The sequence below is a fragment of the Gossypium arboreum genome, chromosome 10, assembly GCF_025698485.1.
Source record: "Gossypium arboreum isolate Shixiya-1 chromosome 10, ASM2569848v2, whole genome shotgun sequence".
Lineage (NCBI taxonomy): Eukaryota > Viridiplantae > Streptophyta > Magnoliopsida > Malvales > Malvaceae > Gossypium > Gossypium arboreum.
Window position 1 is genome coordinate 100,541,560 of NC_069079.1, and position 16,056 is coordinate 100,557,615.

The following is a 16,056-nucleotide window of genomic DNA, read 5'->3' on the forward strand; positions in this document are numbered from 1 at the left end:
ACAGCAAGTGATTGAGTTCAGTAGTTGATAAACCGTTATATATGCATATTTTTACCCCATGCTTGACATATTTATGGATGATTTTTCTTTAGTTTTTGTGAATTTGATGTTCCTAATCCTTTAATTTCATGTTTTATACTAAGGATAGCCTAGAATAGCAAAAAGAGCAAGAAACGGGCCAAAAACGGACAAATTACATACGCCCATGTAAGGCACACGGGAAGACCACACGCCCGTGTGTCATGGCCGTGTCGACTAGAAACCAACTCAGAATTACACACGGCTTGAGCGCTTGCACACGGGCGAGGCACACGGCCATGTCCCTGTTGAGCCCAAGTCTAGTTCTACTCGGAAAAGAGCACTTTTAAGGGTTTTAAAGCATTCTAAAGCCTATATAAACACCCTAGAAGAGGATTAAAGGGGGCACGGGGAGTAGAAGGCAGAAAATACCTAAGGAAAGCCATCGGAATCACCTCGGAGGTAGGATCTACATCAAGACTAAAGACTTCCACTCAATCTCCTAGGAGTTCTTTGAGTTTCTTTATGTTTTGTTCTTTTCCATACTTTGAGATGTTTCTGATTATTATTATGAACTAAACTCCCTAAAATACCTAAGGGAGATGAAACCTAAGACGAATCTTATTACTCTTTGATTTATATGATAAATACTTGTTCTTATTCTTAATTGCGAGTCTTAATTCTTGCTTTAATATTCCAGGATATTAATTCAGGTTTTTGATGTGCTTATTCAATGGAGCAAAAGTCCCTGTTTAAGAGTAGATCATTCATAATTAAGCGGAGTTACATGCAATCCTAGAGATAGGACGACATAAATCTGCCGGATTAGAGTCAAATCTAATAAAGGAATCCATAGATCGAGTTAATACGACAATAAGGGTTTTAATTAGAAAGAGATTTCAATTAATCAACCTAGAGTCAGTTGTTTTTAGTCTCGAAAGGGATATTAACATAAATCATGGATTTTTACGGAATAATTCAAGTGAATAAATCATCTAAGTCAAAGGTAATAGGTGAAGTCTAGGTGGATTCTTTCTTGGGTATTGTCTTCTCCATTGGTTTTTCTAAAGTATTTTCCAACTTTCATCTCTGCCGTAATCTTAGAAAATTAGTTTAGTTTAAAAACACCCTTTAATTCTTAGGCTAGATAATAAAAAGATAGTAATTACTAGTACTTTTAGTCTTCGTGGATACGATATTTTCGGTCTCACCATAACTATACTACTGTTCGATAGGTGCGCTTGCCTTAAGTCAAATTTTTAGTCAGTTTAGCGACCATTAGTAGTTCCTCATACAAAATTATTGACTCTAAAGATATAGTAATATGGAGAAGACAAATTTGTTTCAAGCATCGACAAAACCAAAAGTGCCCTTTGTTTCAAAGAGAGGAGGACGAGTTATTCACATTCCATTTGATGGTCAAAGGTGAATTGAAAGCTAAGCAGTGATAATTTTAAAGATTCCCTGGGGGAAAAATAGAGATGTCTCCTACGTTACCCATAATATGTGGAAGTATCAACATAATTTCATAGAGTCATTCGGTCTGAATGCTACATGAAGAACATAAGCTAGATGACAGAATAGGAAGACCTAGGATGTAGAAGATCATAACAAGAGTGGTTTGACAGATTTAGATTTCTATATATCCACTCATTTGGTACTTCATTGTACAACATATATATATATAAGAATTATACAAATCCATCTATATAGATATCATCATCTACATCCAGAAAGCTGTTTGCTTTGGAAGAAGCTTGTACAATTTGGGAAGGGGTTATGACTGATCGATCAGAAAGAAGAATCTACTTCAACTGGTATGCCTTTAGGCACGACCATACATAACATAAAAATCACACTTGGAAGAGGTGGACAATTAGCTGGAGCAGTAGATGCTGTTACGAAACTGATTACAAAGGAGAAGAGATAAACCATATTAAAATTACATTTTGGGGAGGTCCGTTTGATATCCAAAACTTGCTCAGCAATAGTCAGACAGGTGGGGAATGTTGGGGTGAACCGGAAAATTTTGGATAGAGTTGGATCTAAATGTTAGCTAAGTAAGCGTCTTATAGTAAGAGGAGTAGTCATGAACCCTGTAGAGCATCCCCATGGGGTAAAGGGAGGCTCCAATTGGTAGAAAAAAAAACCCGCAACCCCTTGGAGTTTTCCTGCACTTGGAAGAAGAAGTAGAAAAATGAATAAATATAGTGATAATTTGATTCTTTGTCGACAAAGTAAATAGGAGAAATTATTTCTTTCTTCGTCTTTACAAAAACAAAAAAAATATATTTTAAAGTAAAAAAAAATGAAATCGGCACGGAAATTCAACCTACACATGGTGGATTCACAGTCCACTGCCTTGATCCACTTAGCTACATCTATCCTGATAATTACTATACTCTATGGTAATTTTTTTTACTTGTTTAAATATTTCAAATACATTTGCAAAAATTTCTATATCTATCAGTCATTTTTTTATCTTATTTATGAGGTGCAATATATAGAAAATTCCAATTTCTACGTTTTATTTTTACCCTAAAATCCAAACTTTACAAAAGCTTGGTAAGACATGAAGGAAAACAGCTATATCCAGACAGAAAAGTTATAGATCAACTCTGAGTTGGAAGGCACCCACTATATTAGAATAAATTCCCCAAAAAACATGCTTCTTTTTGAAAAAAAAATTATTTATCTGTAGATTAACATATTTATTTAATGTCTTCAATCAAATCTTGCCTCCAATTCAACAGTTATGTCTCCATAATTATAATAAATCAACAAGTTATGTCGTTTTCTTCTCCTTCCTTGGCTCCTCATTTCCTTTTTATTTTTTATTATTATTTGACTAAATTATACTTTTAAGAGATAAATTATATTGTTGTGAATCAATTATTATAAATGATTGATTTTTAATTAATATAATAATAATTTTATTCTTAATATTTACATATTATATAATTTTAATTATAATTTTAAAATATTTAACACTCAATTTTTACATGTGATGTTAATTTAATTCTGGCTCTAAAAATTTTAAAAAATTATAAAATTATAAAAATTTAAAATTATAATAAATTAAAAACACATAAAAATTATTAAGTTATAGAAAACCTTTAACTTTTGCAACTTCGGCTCATGACTTTCCTCATAACCGAAGCCTTCATCCTTTCCATTCATCAACTAAAAATAGATAGTAAGTAAATAATAGGTGAGTTAGCATTTTAAAAGATGCAAATTCAAATGTATTTAAACACATTCTTTTTATTTAAGGGCGAGAAAATATTGTTGGCTAGAAATAAACTTTTCTTTTCCCTTTTTTCATATTCAAACAATTTTCATGACTTGGATGAGTTTTTTTAATGTGAGGTTCTAAAACCTGATAAAACAATACAGGGGCGAAGTTAGAACAATTTTTTAGGGGAGGATGAAATTTTAATTTTTTATAGTCTATATTTTTATAATTTGTAAATGATTAAATCGAATTTTTATAATTTTAAAGGAGGTTAAAGTATAATTTTATCTTTATTAATTTAATTTTTTTTTTAAATTATAAGGGCTTGGCTTTGCCCCTGAAACAACATGTCAGGTTTCTCTTTTTCTTCTCTTCTTTTTTTTAATTTTTATTTATAAAATTTCTTAAAACATTTCTCTTTATTTTTGTTTTTTGGTTTTCAAATATGAATAAGTTTACTTTGATATTTTTAAATTTTAAAAATTAATTAAATATTAACGTGTCATCTACATTACAATCTACGATATTAGCGTCAACAAAGTTAATAAACATTTAATTTTTTATCTATTTTAGGATAAGTTGACAAAATTCAAATTCAATGACAAAAAGAGGTGAAAAAGTTAAATGGAGAGTTAAAATGATTTTTATTTTTATATATAAAGTTAGATGACTTTAAAAATTTATAATGAAGGTGTGATGATCAGGAAGGGAAAAAAACGGGTGAAAAGTTATTTTGATGAACTAAGTTACCACAAAGTCAAGATAATGGTGTTATGATTTTAGATTCAGATGGAATCTACGTTGTTATCTGAAAAATGCCTACTTCTCCTAATTTCTTCCACAATCAATTGCTTTGCGGAAGTGACATGATAGAACTATCGGTTTTAATGGGAGTGGATCAAATCTTGAACAGGGCCCAATTTGATATATTTACATATTGTTTTAGGTTGAGTAAAATGATTCATCAACCATTATGAAGCCCATGAAAATGCTTCCAAGCTCCCCAATGGCCATGGCGGATACTACGATGCCATTTTAAGACCAACTAAAATCTATGTCTGTTTCTGAACCAAAGAGATAGAAACCAGCTAAAAAAGCAGACCACTAGAAACTTTGTCTTTATTCTCTTTTGCCTATCCATTCGCAGGCCACATGTTGGTTGTTTTGTCATAAAGAAAAATACCCAACACACTCTGACATTCTCAATTCTCACCCCATGTCTGAAATCCAAATCCAACCATTTATATGATTTATCTAATCCCCGTACTTTCAGTTTTTTTCTTCATATATAATATAGAAAAAGTGAAACAAAAAAGGAAGCTAATAGAAAAGAGATTGGAGTGTGTGACTGTGTGTGTGTGTGTGTGTGTGTGTGTGAGAGAGAGAGAGAGAGTTATAAAAATGTTGGCCAAAGAGTCGGGTGGTTCCACCTTCGATCTTCCCGAGGAATTATTGCAAGTATTACCCTCCGATCCTTTTGATCAACTCGATGTGGCCCGTAAGATCACCTCCATTGCTCTCTCCACCCGCGTGTCTTTACTCGAAGCCGAGTCTTCTTCTCTTCGAGACAAGCTCACCGAGAAAGACCAACAAATCGCCGACTTGTGTGCCCAGATCGATGCTCTCGAGACTTCTTTGTCTGAAACCTCGAATAAGCTCGTTAAGGCCGACCAAGAAAAGGTACGTTCCATCTGGTTTTCTGTCTTTAATTTGTTTCTTCCTTTTTTTTTTTAGAATTTTAATGATTCAATTATCTTTCCTTTTTTTGTTCTTTGGTAGGAGAGCTTGTTGAAAGATAATGCTTCGCTTTCTAATACTGTAAGGAAGCTTCAGAGAGATGTTTCCAAGGTAAATTGTTAATGGGGGGGGGGGGGTTCACTAAATTGTTAATAGGACTTTTAAAATGTTGAAGATAATTTTATTTTTCATGCAAAATAAAGGGTTCACATTAAATTTTTATAACCAATGTGCATTCTTAGAATCCTGATAAGGGAAGGCATGAGCATTGCTTGATGATTTGGAATGTTTTCATCTTGTGTGTTATATGTATGTTGAATTTTGGAAATTTGAGTGTGCCCTTCAATTGATGTATCTGAACTACCAAGGGCTTGTGTGGTTTGAGCTAATTGGTGTTTTGGGGAAGTGGGAAGTAGTGTTGAGGGTTTTACTAGGCAATTTAGTCTGAGGTTCGACTGTTATGCGATTCTGCAGTTGGAGGTCTTTAGAAGGAAGCTTATGCAGTCACTTCAAGAGGACGATGAAAGTTCTGTAAGTAATTCCACTTCCAGGGATTCCCTTTTAGAATGATGCTTTGTAGATTTTTTACTTGCTAAATCTTGTTTTCCATACAGGCCACAGGGGGTCCTCCAATCATCGCGAAGCCAACACTGTCAGGTATGTTTTTCTTTTTCCTGTTCACTCAGTTGAACGCATTTGAACTTCATTTCTGTAGTGCATCTGTGATCTAGATTGAACATTCAGTGCACTATTAGAAGTTGTCATCCTTACAGTTCTTTGTCAGATGCTTACGCTGCTTGTCATTGCTTATGATGATAACCCTTGGTATCTTCCAACTTTCCAGAAGATGATTCTGCCTTGATTTCAAGAACTGCTTCAATGCGCAGCCAGTACTCTGATTCGGGTGCAGAGGATCGTGACTCAGATGGTACACTTCAGTCTTTGTTGGTTTTGCCATAGCTGTAGAATTTATACCTAAATATGTTTCTTTCCACACACTGCACACTGAAGATCTTTCTGTTTCCATGATCGCTACTGAGAGCACTGAAATATTTTATTTTCCCCTTTTCTTCATATTGTCATCTATTTTCCTCACTGGGTACCATTATAGTGTCAGCCTCAAGGCCTGGCTTACCTCATGGCCTCCTGCTAGCATCACAAACAAGCACACCGCGGCTAACTCCTCCAGGTTCTCCACCAAGTGTGTCAGCTTCTGTATCCCCCACAAGGACATCTAAGCCAGTGTCTCCTAGGAGACATTCAGTTTCGTTTTCTACCTCAAGAGGCATGTTTGATGATAGGTCATCAATATCAAGCTCCGATTCTGGATCACAGTCTGGTTAGCTTCAAAACTGTTATTCTAAAATAAGAGCTGGATATGTAGTTCTGCAGTAACAAATTAAATGCAACTGTGTAGTATTTTAAATATCATTTCATGACTTCTTTCTGGATATGTTTCAGGTCGCACTCGGGTTGATGGGAAAGAATTCTTCCGTCAAGTCAGGTAAATACATCTGTATTGTGAAAACTTACAGTTGCGGAAACAGTAAGCTGTTGTGGTTGATGAACCCAATCATATAAGTTTGCCTAATTTCATATCTCACACCTGTTTTTTGTTCATCAGGAGCCGCTTGTCGTATGAGCAGTTTGGTGCGTTCCTGGCAAATGTTAAAGAACTAAACTCCCACAAACAAACGAGAGAAGTATGCGACTTCTTGACTAACTCGTCTTCTTTGTTTTATCTGTTTCACAGTGCCGCATTTTCATCTTGTTTATTTCTGACTTATGCAGGAGACTTTGAGGAAAGCAGAGGAGATTTTTGGCCCGGATAACAGAGATCTTTATGCAATATTTGAGGGTTTGATTAATCGCAATGTCCATTAAATCAGCTGAGTAGTCATCGGCTTCTCCACCTTGTGATTTATTTGGTAAATTTTTTTGTGTAAAGTTGTCCAATAAAGCCTGTATTGTGACACCTTCAGAAAAAAAAAACACTTAATGCTATTGTTTCTCTTGGCTATAAGTCTGTTCATCTGCTGTTCCATTGGTGAAAAAAATATCTACCTCAAAGATTACAAGTCCAAACTTGTATGAATTAACTGAGTTAAACTCTGGGTTCGTAGTTAACCTCTTAACCATTACGACGATATTTAGTCTTTCTTTGTATCTCCCTCTAAGGATCATACTTTCATGTGAATTCTGTAGTAAAAATCAATCGAACCAGTTTTTTTATATTTTATAATTTTTTTAATAATTTATTTAATTAAATTGGATGATCTGGTTGAATCTCGAACCGATATTCTTAACTAGTTTGATGGTAAAGAAGTAAAGCATTTCTTGTGGGAAAATCCAAAGTTTATGCAAATACCAGCTCATCTGGTTTGAAGCTCCAAATGAAGTAACAAATCCCTGTGCTGTTCAACTTGTCAAAGTTTTTTTGTTGGTTAAAATCAGTAAAAAAGAGATTGACAGAAAGGTTTAATAGAGAAAGTGGGAGAAGAAAAAGAAGAAAAAAAACATGGTGGTTTCTTCCACGTGTCAAATGCCAAAACTTGTTCCATGAAGAGAACCCCCAACGTGCTTTCTTACAAGCCTTAAACATTCCTTTAGATTTGCTAAACATAGGATTAAAATATATTCTCATTTATTTTTAATAGATTTCTTCTAAAAAAAGGGGGATGGATTAAGAATGATGAAATGGGAGAGAACCTACTTTTAGGCACAAGGAGATTATCTGTCAAAAATACTAAATGGATATTAGAGAAAGCTCAGAGAATAATGGCAACCCTCTACTCCATTTCTCATATTTCTCATTATTCTCTCTATATCTTTGTCATTTGTTGCCTATTCTTTTGGCTTCTAAGGTCTCCCTGGTTCTGATCCATCTCAAAAACCATGGGGGACAGAATAGAAGCATCTGATCCTACATGGTACTTTGAATTGCATCCTTTTCGGCCTTTTAGTTTCTTTCTCATTTTGGTTTGTTTTCAATATGTTTGTGTTTTTGCAGCATTGCCTTTCTATTAATAAATTTTTGGAAGGATTACCACAACCTGGAAGATCTAAGCTTTTGGGTTTTGATGTGTCTGCGCTTTTATGATTTCAAATCTCTTTTACATGTAATGCTTGTATGTATAAGTGTATATATATATATATATATATATTTATCGTTTGGATAAGAGTATATGTATGCTTTTTTTTCCCCATGCTTTGTTCTTTTATATCTTCTATTCTGCATTAGATTGTTTTAAGATTGCCCCTGCCTTGAGTTTCATATCCATCTTTTGTAACAGGTGCCTATTCAATGGCTCTTTTAATCTCTCTGATCCTTTTTCTTCGGACAGGATCTATGCTCATGTCTGTTTATAGCCATTGCCATGCCTGCTCTTCACTTGTTTCATGCTGCCTTTGTTTTTTCTTATTTTATGTTTGTTCATATCATTTGTTTGTCCTTTTCCCCCCACTTGTAGTGCTGAAAGTTCCGATAAAACTGGCACCGAAAAGAAGAAATGGGAGCCTCTTCGTTTTATAAGGAGAAAACCTCGAACTTCTTTCTCCGACTCAGTTACATCTATTGGTATACCAATCATCCATTTCCATGTTGTTCAGAGTTGATATGGTTAAGAGACTTGATAATTGTTCTAACGTTAGATCATATGCGATGTTAGACTTGACATCTTTAGGCGCCGAATTGAAGAGAATCGATGCACTGTCTCCAAAAGGTGATCTTCAAGATTGCTCAAGGACTGCAGAAGCTCTAGAACTAACAAATGAAGCATCAGAAGAATCTAACTCCGCAACGGACTCTGAAGGCCAACTGAGTTTGACTGGTCTTGTTCATCTGCGCGGCTTCTTTCGTTTACTGAAAAAAGGACCCGGAATCCCTTCTCAAGTATTGCCTCCTCTAATGCCTAAGCTCCCGTTAAAGAGGGGAAAAAAAGGCGGAGAAGACACGGTTCCACTAGATTCCGCTCTGGATGCAGAATTACGCTGTTTAAAATCTTCCTGGAAGAACTTTTCACTCTCAGAGCTTCAGGAAGCAACCAATAACTTCAGCCATGGTATTTTTCCTACTACGTGATAATTATTTTTGTAATTTCAATCAAATTCCTATTACATTGACATTCATTTTTCCATTTCTTTTGAGAAGAAAATTTGATAGGGCAAGGAGGGTATGCAGAAGTTTACAAAGGGCAATTGAAAGACAGGAAGTTTGTTGCAATTAAGCGGCTAATGAAAGGTTCACAGGAAGAGATGATCGAGGATTTCTTGTCTGAGCTTGGAATTATGGTTCATCTGGACCATCCCAATATTGCTAAAATGATTGGCTATGGGGTTGAAGGGGGCATGTACCTTGTTCTTCAATTGTCTCCCCATGGAAGCCTGTCATCTTTACTTTACGGTTTGTTTTCTGCTAAGCCTCTCAATTTGATTTCTTTACGTGTTCATATATAACTTGTTGCCATTCATTTACAGGCCCCAAGGAGAAACTGACTTGGAGAATCAGATTCAAGATTGCTGTCGGGACTGCCGAAGGCCTTAGCTATCTTCATGAAGGTTGCCAGCGGAGAATTATCCATAAAGATATCAAGGCAGCAAACGTATTGCTTTCCGAGAACTTTGATGCTCAGGTAAAACTTGAACTCGAAAATCATTATCGTTCTAAAAATGTACCTTTTGCTTAATGTTGACATTCCAATGTGATTCCAGATTTCTGATTTTGGCCTTTCAAAGTGGTTACCCGATAATTGGACACATCATACCGTCTATAAAGTCGAAGGCACATTTGGGTTCATACTTGAAAACTCACTTGATTTCTGTACATCTAAAAGTTCTTTTTTTTGTATACAAAATTTAACCTGAATTCATGTCATTGCAGTTACCTTGCTCCTGAGCTTTTCATGCACGGCATAGTCGATGAAAAAACGGATGTTTATGCTTTCGGCGTACTGCTGTTGGAACTAATCACCGGGAGGCGAGCTGTTGATAGTTCACAAAAAAGCCTTGTTATCTGGGTAGATCTAGTTTACCATAAGTGAATTTGCACTTACATCACCACCGTTGTTGAATAATCCCATGATTCAACTTGCAGGCAAAACCATTGATTGCAGAAAATAAGATCAACGAGCTCGTTGATCCAGCTCTCGGGAATAACTATGACCTGGACCAGTTAAAATGTGCCATTGCAACAGCTTCTATTTGTATAAATCAGTCATCGATAGATCGACCCCAAATGAGTCAGGCATATCCTTCTTCATTACATGTTACTTGCAATCCAAGTAAAACTGTAGATAATTCAGAAAATTGCATTTTCGCTGCAGGTTGTAGGCATGCTTAAAGGTGATCCTAAATGCCTTGAGATGCTGAAAGAACAAGAAAAGTGCCCTCATCGGAGGACTTTCTCCGACGAGATCTTTCATACAGAAGAATACAATTCAACTAACTGTTTGAATGGTCAAAATTCTCAGAATGAAAAAGTTTCATAATGGTTTTTTTTTTTTTTTGTAAAATATATATTCTGAAAATTTGGTTCTTCTCCAAGAATTTTTTTTTTCCAAATTTTGATTGTTGATTCTTCTAGCTTTTTACATCCTTTTTTTTCAAGTTCTAGTTTCCATCAAATGAAGTAATGAACCCACACATTTGAAGGATTGGAACAGTTTGAAAGAAGGGAAAAAAGATAGACCAGTCGATACAAAATATAATATAAACACCACATGTTTTTTACATATATATAATCTCTTTACAATTGGGATTTACAAATTATAATCAATATTTTGATAATTAAGATAACATTTTTTGAAGATATAATTTTGAGATAACATTATTATTGTTTTATTTAAACAATTGAAAAAAATAATACTTAACAGGTAACTTTTTTTGGTAATGAAAGTAAGGGTAAATTTTATAACAATCTAGTAATGTTTATATGTTTTATCAAAATGGTCTTAATAGTATTTTTAAATCATTTTTAGTCATCAATTTTATTTTTTAAATTGCTTTGTTTAATAGATGTGATGAAAGTACCGTAAAAAGTTAATGGATAATGTAGAATATTTTTATTTTATATATAATTTATTTTATTATTTTTCACATGTAATTATCTTATTGGGTTATCTAACTAATAAATTACATCTTATTAAAAATATTTCACATATGAAATTCTACATCTTACTTTACTTTCATTAAATCTATTAAAAATCAATTTGAAAAACAAGAATAGAGGTTAATGGCTAAAAAGGCTCAAAAATAAAATTAATGCCATTATGACGAAATATATAAACATTAGTGGCCAAATTTTCATTAAGAAAAAAATTATGAAAAGAAAGTATTATTTAACAAAATAAAACTAATTAGATACTTTAAATCATAATTAGTATTTGATTTTACCAAAAGATGTCAATAATTTTACGAATACACCCCATTGCAAAATTATTGAGACGACACCGTATTAGTTCCTTAAAAGTAAAAAAAATATCGTCGCTCCTGGCTATAGCCTTACTACAGGTTAAACTCAGATTAGCAAAGTACCATTTTCCCGAGAAAATTTTTGACCTTTTCTTTCCCGGAAAATCTTTCGATCTAAGGTTTACATTCGATGGCTATTGGGAGGAGTTGTTCTCTGCAAATCCTAATATTGAACTTAATCGCTTCAAACTTGTACCAATCATGTGAGTCCTTCTTAACTCCTCCAAGCTCCATTATCAATCCTTCTAAAGTCAAACAAGTTTCCTGGAAACCTAGGTCACTTTCTATCTCGATCTCTTTTCACTTCGGTGAAGAATTTAGTAAATTTTTTTAATTTTCTTTACCTTGTTCTCTTCTTTTGCAGGGCTTTCGTCTATGAAGGCTTCTTAACGGACCTCGAATGCGATCATTTGATCTCTCTAGTAAATTCGACTCCAAATTTTCGTCTATTCCTTTTTTTTTTTTTAATTTTGAATTCATTTAATGTTTCTTCTTTTTCTTTGTAATTAAAGGCGAAATCGGAGCTAAAGAGATCTGCAGTTGCTGATAATGTTAGTGGACAGAGCAAGCTTAGCGAAGTCCGTACGAGCTCAGGGATGTTCATTCCTAAGGGAAAGGTTCAGACGTTTATCTTCTCTCTTGTAGATTGTAGTTGTTGTTTCCCAATCTTATTTTATCCAATTATGGTAGTCTAAGTTGTTGGCCTATACTTATGGCTTATGGGTACTCCATTAATTACAGAGGAACTATTTAGGTAGGATTTGATAAAAATGATAACTACATTAATAGTTCGATAGATAGATAGGCTTGGCTTTTATGGTATGTGATCCTATCTTACCCGAACTCTTCGTTTTCTCAGAAGTACTTGTGCTCAAAATTTGCGTTCTAGGATATAGGAACGGTTTTATGATTATCCAAATATGTGGAGAAACTTAAAAATTAAGGATACTTGTGTCGAACACAAACTCATATCTGACATTCATCTAGTCTTGGTAATATAGGGTTATCTTGATGAAAACATATACTAATGATGGTTTGAAGGGTTCAATATGACAAGTTATCCATCAATTCTCTTAAGGAGGCACTCAACATTGCAATGGTTTTGCTTTTGACTTTTGTATATTTGAGCTAAGTGATGCTTACTTTCCCTTTTATTTCTTTTTAGGATCCTATTGTTGCTGGTATAGAGGACAAGATTTCAACATGGACCTTTCTGCCTAAAGGTGTGTATACCATGAATTTAGGGCCCTACTAAGATCGTGTTCTTTAGTTCTGCAGTGACATTCTAATTATATATGAAGATTTCTTGCACACCACAATGATAACTTAGTTAGATTATGTTTCTATGATTACACTCTTTAATTTTCATTATTCACGATATGAGAACTAGCAAGTAGGATATGGGAAGAGATGATATTAAATGTTTTAAGTAGGATAAAAATAGTTATGTTTTGAGCATTCTATTTGTTTGTGAACTATATATCTGGATTGCTAATTTATGCATTTGGAATTTAATTTTTATGTGCTCCATGATCTATCAATATATCAATATCAAAGTCAATGTCATCATCTGAAAGCTTCATGATACTTTGGCTGGGAGTGGACTGATAAATCTCATGTTTATGTCCTTAATATAAATGAGATACATATGTGTTTGAGGGTCAGAGAGTGAAAAATAGCAATTGTGGTTTAATTAAGGAAGTACATGCTAACATGAATTTTGTTTTTCACATTTCCAGAAAATGGGGAAGACATACAAGTTTTGAGATACGAGCATGGGCAAAAATATGATCCACACTATGATTATTTTACTGACAAGGTGAATATCGCTAGAGGTGGACATCGCATTGCAACTGTACTGATGTATCTTACAAATGTGACCAAAGGTGGTGAAACTGTATTCCCTCAAGCCGAGGTTTGTTTAAGTGTCCTTATGTCCATTAGATCTCTTCTTTTGTTGTTTCATATGCTTGCAATCATATGTTCTTTCAAGACTGGTGTTTTCTGGTGGCTTGAACATTTTTTTAACTTCATGATTTTTGTTTATTTAAAAAGGTTTCTGAGATTAGTTTGCATACAAGATGCATGCTCATGGATGGGGATGACTACAGTTATCATCTCTCAACAACTAGTAATTATGCCTTATTGCATTATACATTTGTGAAGAAATAGAGAGAAAAAGGTTGAGAGAATGTATATACTGTTATCATCTCTCTAGAAGTAGTAGTTATACATTATTGCATTATACATTTGTGAAGAAATAGAGAGAAAAAGGTTGAGAGAATGTATATACACAACCCTATTTTTGAGAAAAAGGTTGAGAGGATGTGGTTCTAATTGCATGGGAAGGAGCAGGGTCTGAAAATTGAGCCTAACTGATTAATCTTTGGAGTATTTCTATCCGTTCTTTGCTGAAAGTTAGGATTCAGCTGATGTAGAAAAAGAATTTATGTGAAAAGAGGGATTTGGTTTTAGAAACAACTCTGACACCATGAAGAAATAGAGAGAACAAGGCTGAGAGGACGTATATATTTTTCATTTCTGCCTTTTTTACATAGGCTGCTACGGCACAACCTTAATTATAGTACATAGAGGAAGAGAAAATCTGGAAACAAGAATCACTAATTACCAGATTTTTCCTTTATCATCTCCCCTAAAATCAGAAACATAATATCCTATTTAAATCCTGATTTTATGAGATATGATTTTATCTCCCCTAAAATCAGAAACATAATATCCTATTTAAATCCTGATTTTATGAGATATGATTTTATCTCCCCTAAAATCAGAAACATAATATCCTATTTAAATCCTGATTTTATGAGATATGATTTTATGGTATTTGGTAATTCTCTAATATCCATATTAGCAACACATATATTTTCTCATTTAACTTCATTATCAGGAACCTTCACGTCGTAGAACTCCTCCAAAAGATGATCTATCGGAATGTGCAAAGAAGGGAATTGCTGGTAAGTAACATAATAGTTGACGTCTTTTTTCAAAAATCATATGCTTTTTTATTTTCGATATTGATATTTGTTGTTTTTTTATTTTTTTATTTTCTCATTTCTATAAACTAGTGAAACCACGAAGAGGTGATGCACTTCTCTTCTTCAGTCTCTTCCCAACTGCTATTCCTGACCAGAACAGTCTCCATGCTGGGTGCCCGGTGATTGAAGGTGAGAAATGGTCCGCCACAAAATGGATTCATGTTGATTCATTCGAAAAGAATTTAGACATCGGTGGTAACTGCACGGATTTGAACGAGAGCTGTGAGAGATGGGCTGCTCTTGGTGAGTGTACCAAGAACCGAGAATATATGATCGGAACTGCAGAACTTCCTGGCTATTGTAGGAGAAGCTGCAAAGTATGTTGAAGGTAAACTACAAGCTTCAATGATAGTATATCTGCTGCTGCATTTTCTGTTGTAAGTTTTTTATTGCTTTTTTTTTTTGGATTCAAATTTACATTCTTATGCTACAGTTTTCACAAACATAGTTGAAATCCATGTATTCTAAACCTTACTTTCAGCTTGGTTAACATATCCCCCCAGAAGCTTCAGATTTGTCATAGTCTTTTATATTGCTAGCGTTTCACTTTCAGCTGAAATCTGAAAATAATTTTTTCCATATTGGCCTTTTGATTTTAAATAGCAGTATATGGATGTAAACTTTCTTCAACCATGGACTTTATTTTGCTTTCTCTTTTAATATGTAGGTTCTTGGCTAGAGTGAGTGTTGTTTGTGTTATGGTCCTGTTATGAATTTTATATCGAATGTATACTTAGAGTTGGTCTTAAATTCTGCGGACTAAATCGTAAGGGCCACGGGCTGAAGCTGACAATACGTTGCAGTTGAGTGTAGAGTACTAGTGATATGCCATTGAAGCTAGTTTGTGTAGAGGAGCAATGAATTTCACAATGGTTGCATACTAGATTTGATACTACGATGTAAGTGTTTACACAACCTTTACCTATGAGGCACAATAGATGGAAGCGGATAAATACCTTTTAAGTTTGTGTAGAGTTTGGGTGAATTATCATGAAACTAGGATTGAGGGTTACCCATGCTAAAGGTTTTGGTTCATGGAATGACTCAAGATTTTTAGGATCAACTTTAAGACAACTTATGGGTCGATTTTTTTTTTTTTGGAAATACAATAATAATGTTTTGATATTATAAATAAAAATTATAATTCCAAAAAGCAAATTTGCATAACTATTAAATTTTTTTCAAATTTCCATCATACAAATATATATTGTTCATGTTAAAACCGGTTGATTTTACGGTTTTAATTCTATGACTTAAATAGAGCTAGCAAAACAAGCCTGAGCTCCAAAGTTGGCTTGGATTTTATATCTGAATAGCCATATTAATCATTAATATAATTTTATGATATTATTTTAAATATAAATAAATGATTTATATATATATTTGAAAATATATTTATAAGTAAAGGTGCTTATGAGTAGGGCTCGGGTTGGGCCTATTCAAGGTATATATATCACTTTTTCAAGTTTTGTCTCACCCCAAAAAATGGGTTCGTTTTTTTGTTCAAGCTCGACTTAATTTAATAAAGGTAAATCCGAGCCCCAT

General features: G+C 33.9%; 3 protein-coding genes across 4 annotated transcripts; all 3 read left to right on the plus strand.

Annotated features, from left to right (window-relative positions):
• Window positions 1-4,323: 4,323 nt before the first annotated feature.
• LOC108489682 (uncharacterized protein At4g15545) lies at window positions 4,324-7,013 on the plus strand. Of its 2 annotated transcripts, none has more exons than XM_017794380.2 (9): window positions 4,324-4,933; window positions 5,033-5,101; window positions 5,465-5,521; window positions 5,605-5,647; window positions 5,835-5,918; window positions 6,108-6,329; window positions 6,452-6,494; window positions 6,615-6,693; window positions 6,782-7,013. In XM_017794380.2, exons 1-9 carry the CDS (start codon window positions 4,499-4,501, stop codon window positions 6,872-6,874), a joined length of 1,125 nt encoding a protein of 374 aa, XP_017649869.2. In that variant the 5' UTR covers window positions 4,324-4,498; the 3' UTR covers window positions 6,875-7,013. The 2 variants fall into 2 exon arrangements, with proteins under 2 accessions (XP_017649869.2, XP_017649868.2); XM_017794379.2 differs by having other exon boundaries at window positions 4,325-4,933; window positions 6,102-6,329.
• Window positions 7,014-7,663: 650 nt separating this feature from the next.
• On the plus strand, window positions 7,664-10,716 carry LOC108489680 (receptor-like cytosolic serine/threonine-protein kinase RBK2). Its single transcript, XM_017794377.2, has 9 exons — window positions 7,664-7,920; window positions 8,461-8,567; window positions 8,659-9,051; window positions 9,141-9,392; window positions 9,467-9,621; window positions 9,701-9,780; window positions 9,870-10,005; window positions 10,083-10,232; window positions 10,312-10,716. Exons 1-9 carry the CDS (start codon window positions 7,886-7,888, stop codon window positions 10,474-10,476), a joined length of 1,473 nt encoding a protein of 490 aa, XP_017649866.1. The 5' UTR covers window positions 7,664-7,885; the 3' UTR covers window positions 10,477-10,716.
• A 739-nt stretch (window positions 10,717-11,455) lies between these two features.
• Window positions 11,456-15,090, plus strand: LOC108487100 (probable prolyl 4-hydroxylase 4). The gene is made up of 7 exons (XM_017791334.2): window positions 11,456-11,734; window positions 11,823-11,880; window positions 11,971-12,075; window positions 12,624-12,681; window positions 13,198-13,373; window positions 14,364-14,430; window positions 14,542-15,090. Exons 1-7 carry the CDS (start codon window positions 11,589-11,591, stop codon window positions 14,835-14,837), a joined length of 906 nt encoding a protein of 301 aa, XP_017646823.1. The 5' UTR covers window positions 11,456-11,588; the 3' UTR covers window positions 14,838-15,090.
• The last annotated feature ends 966 nt before the right edge of the window (window positions 15,091-16,056 follow it).

Excerpts from the sequence above, each read along its gene's own strand:
- LOC108489682 (XM_017794379.2), top strand. The coding sequence starts at position 4,499 with ATGATTTATCTAATCCCCGTACTTTCAGTTTTTTTCTTCATATATAAT. Across the intron at positions 6,330-6,451 it reads CGATTCTGGATCACAGTCTG|GTCGCACTCGGGTTGATGGG; the intron begins GTTAGCTTCAAA and ends GATATGTTTCAG. Across the intron at positions 6,694-6,781 it reads CCCACAAACAAACGAGAGAA|GAGACTTTGAGGAAAGCAGA; the intron begins GTATGCGACTTC and ends TGACTTATGCAG.
- LOC108487100 (XM_017791334.2), top strand. The coding sequence starts at position 11,589 with ATGGCTATTGGGAGGAGTTGTTCTCTGCAAATCCTAATATTGAACTTA. Across the intron at positions 11,735-11,822 it reads CAAGTTTCCTGGAAACCTAG|GGCTTTCGTCTATGAAGGCT; the intron begins GTCACTTTCTAT and ends CTTCTTTTGCAG. Across the intron at positions 11,881-11,970 it reads GCGATCATTTGATCTCTCTA|GCGAAATCGGAGCTAAAGAG; the intron begins GTAAATTCGACT and ends TTGTAATTAAAG.
- LOC108489680 (XM_017794377.2), top strand. The coding sequence starts at position 7,886 with ATGGGGGACAGAATAGAAGCATCTGATCCTACATG. Across the intron at positions 9,393-9,466 it reads CCTGTCATCTTTACTTTACG|GCCCCAAGGAGAAACTGACT; the intron begins GTTTGTTTTCTG and ends ATTCATTTACAG. Across the intron at positions 9,781-9,869 it reads AAAGTCGAAGGCACATTTGG|TTACCTTGCTCCTGAGCTTT; the intron begins GTTCATACTTGA and ends ATGTCATTGCAG.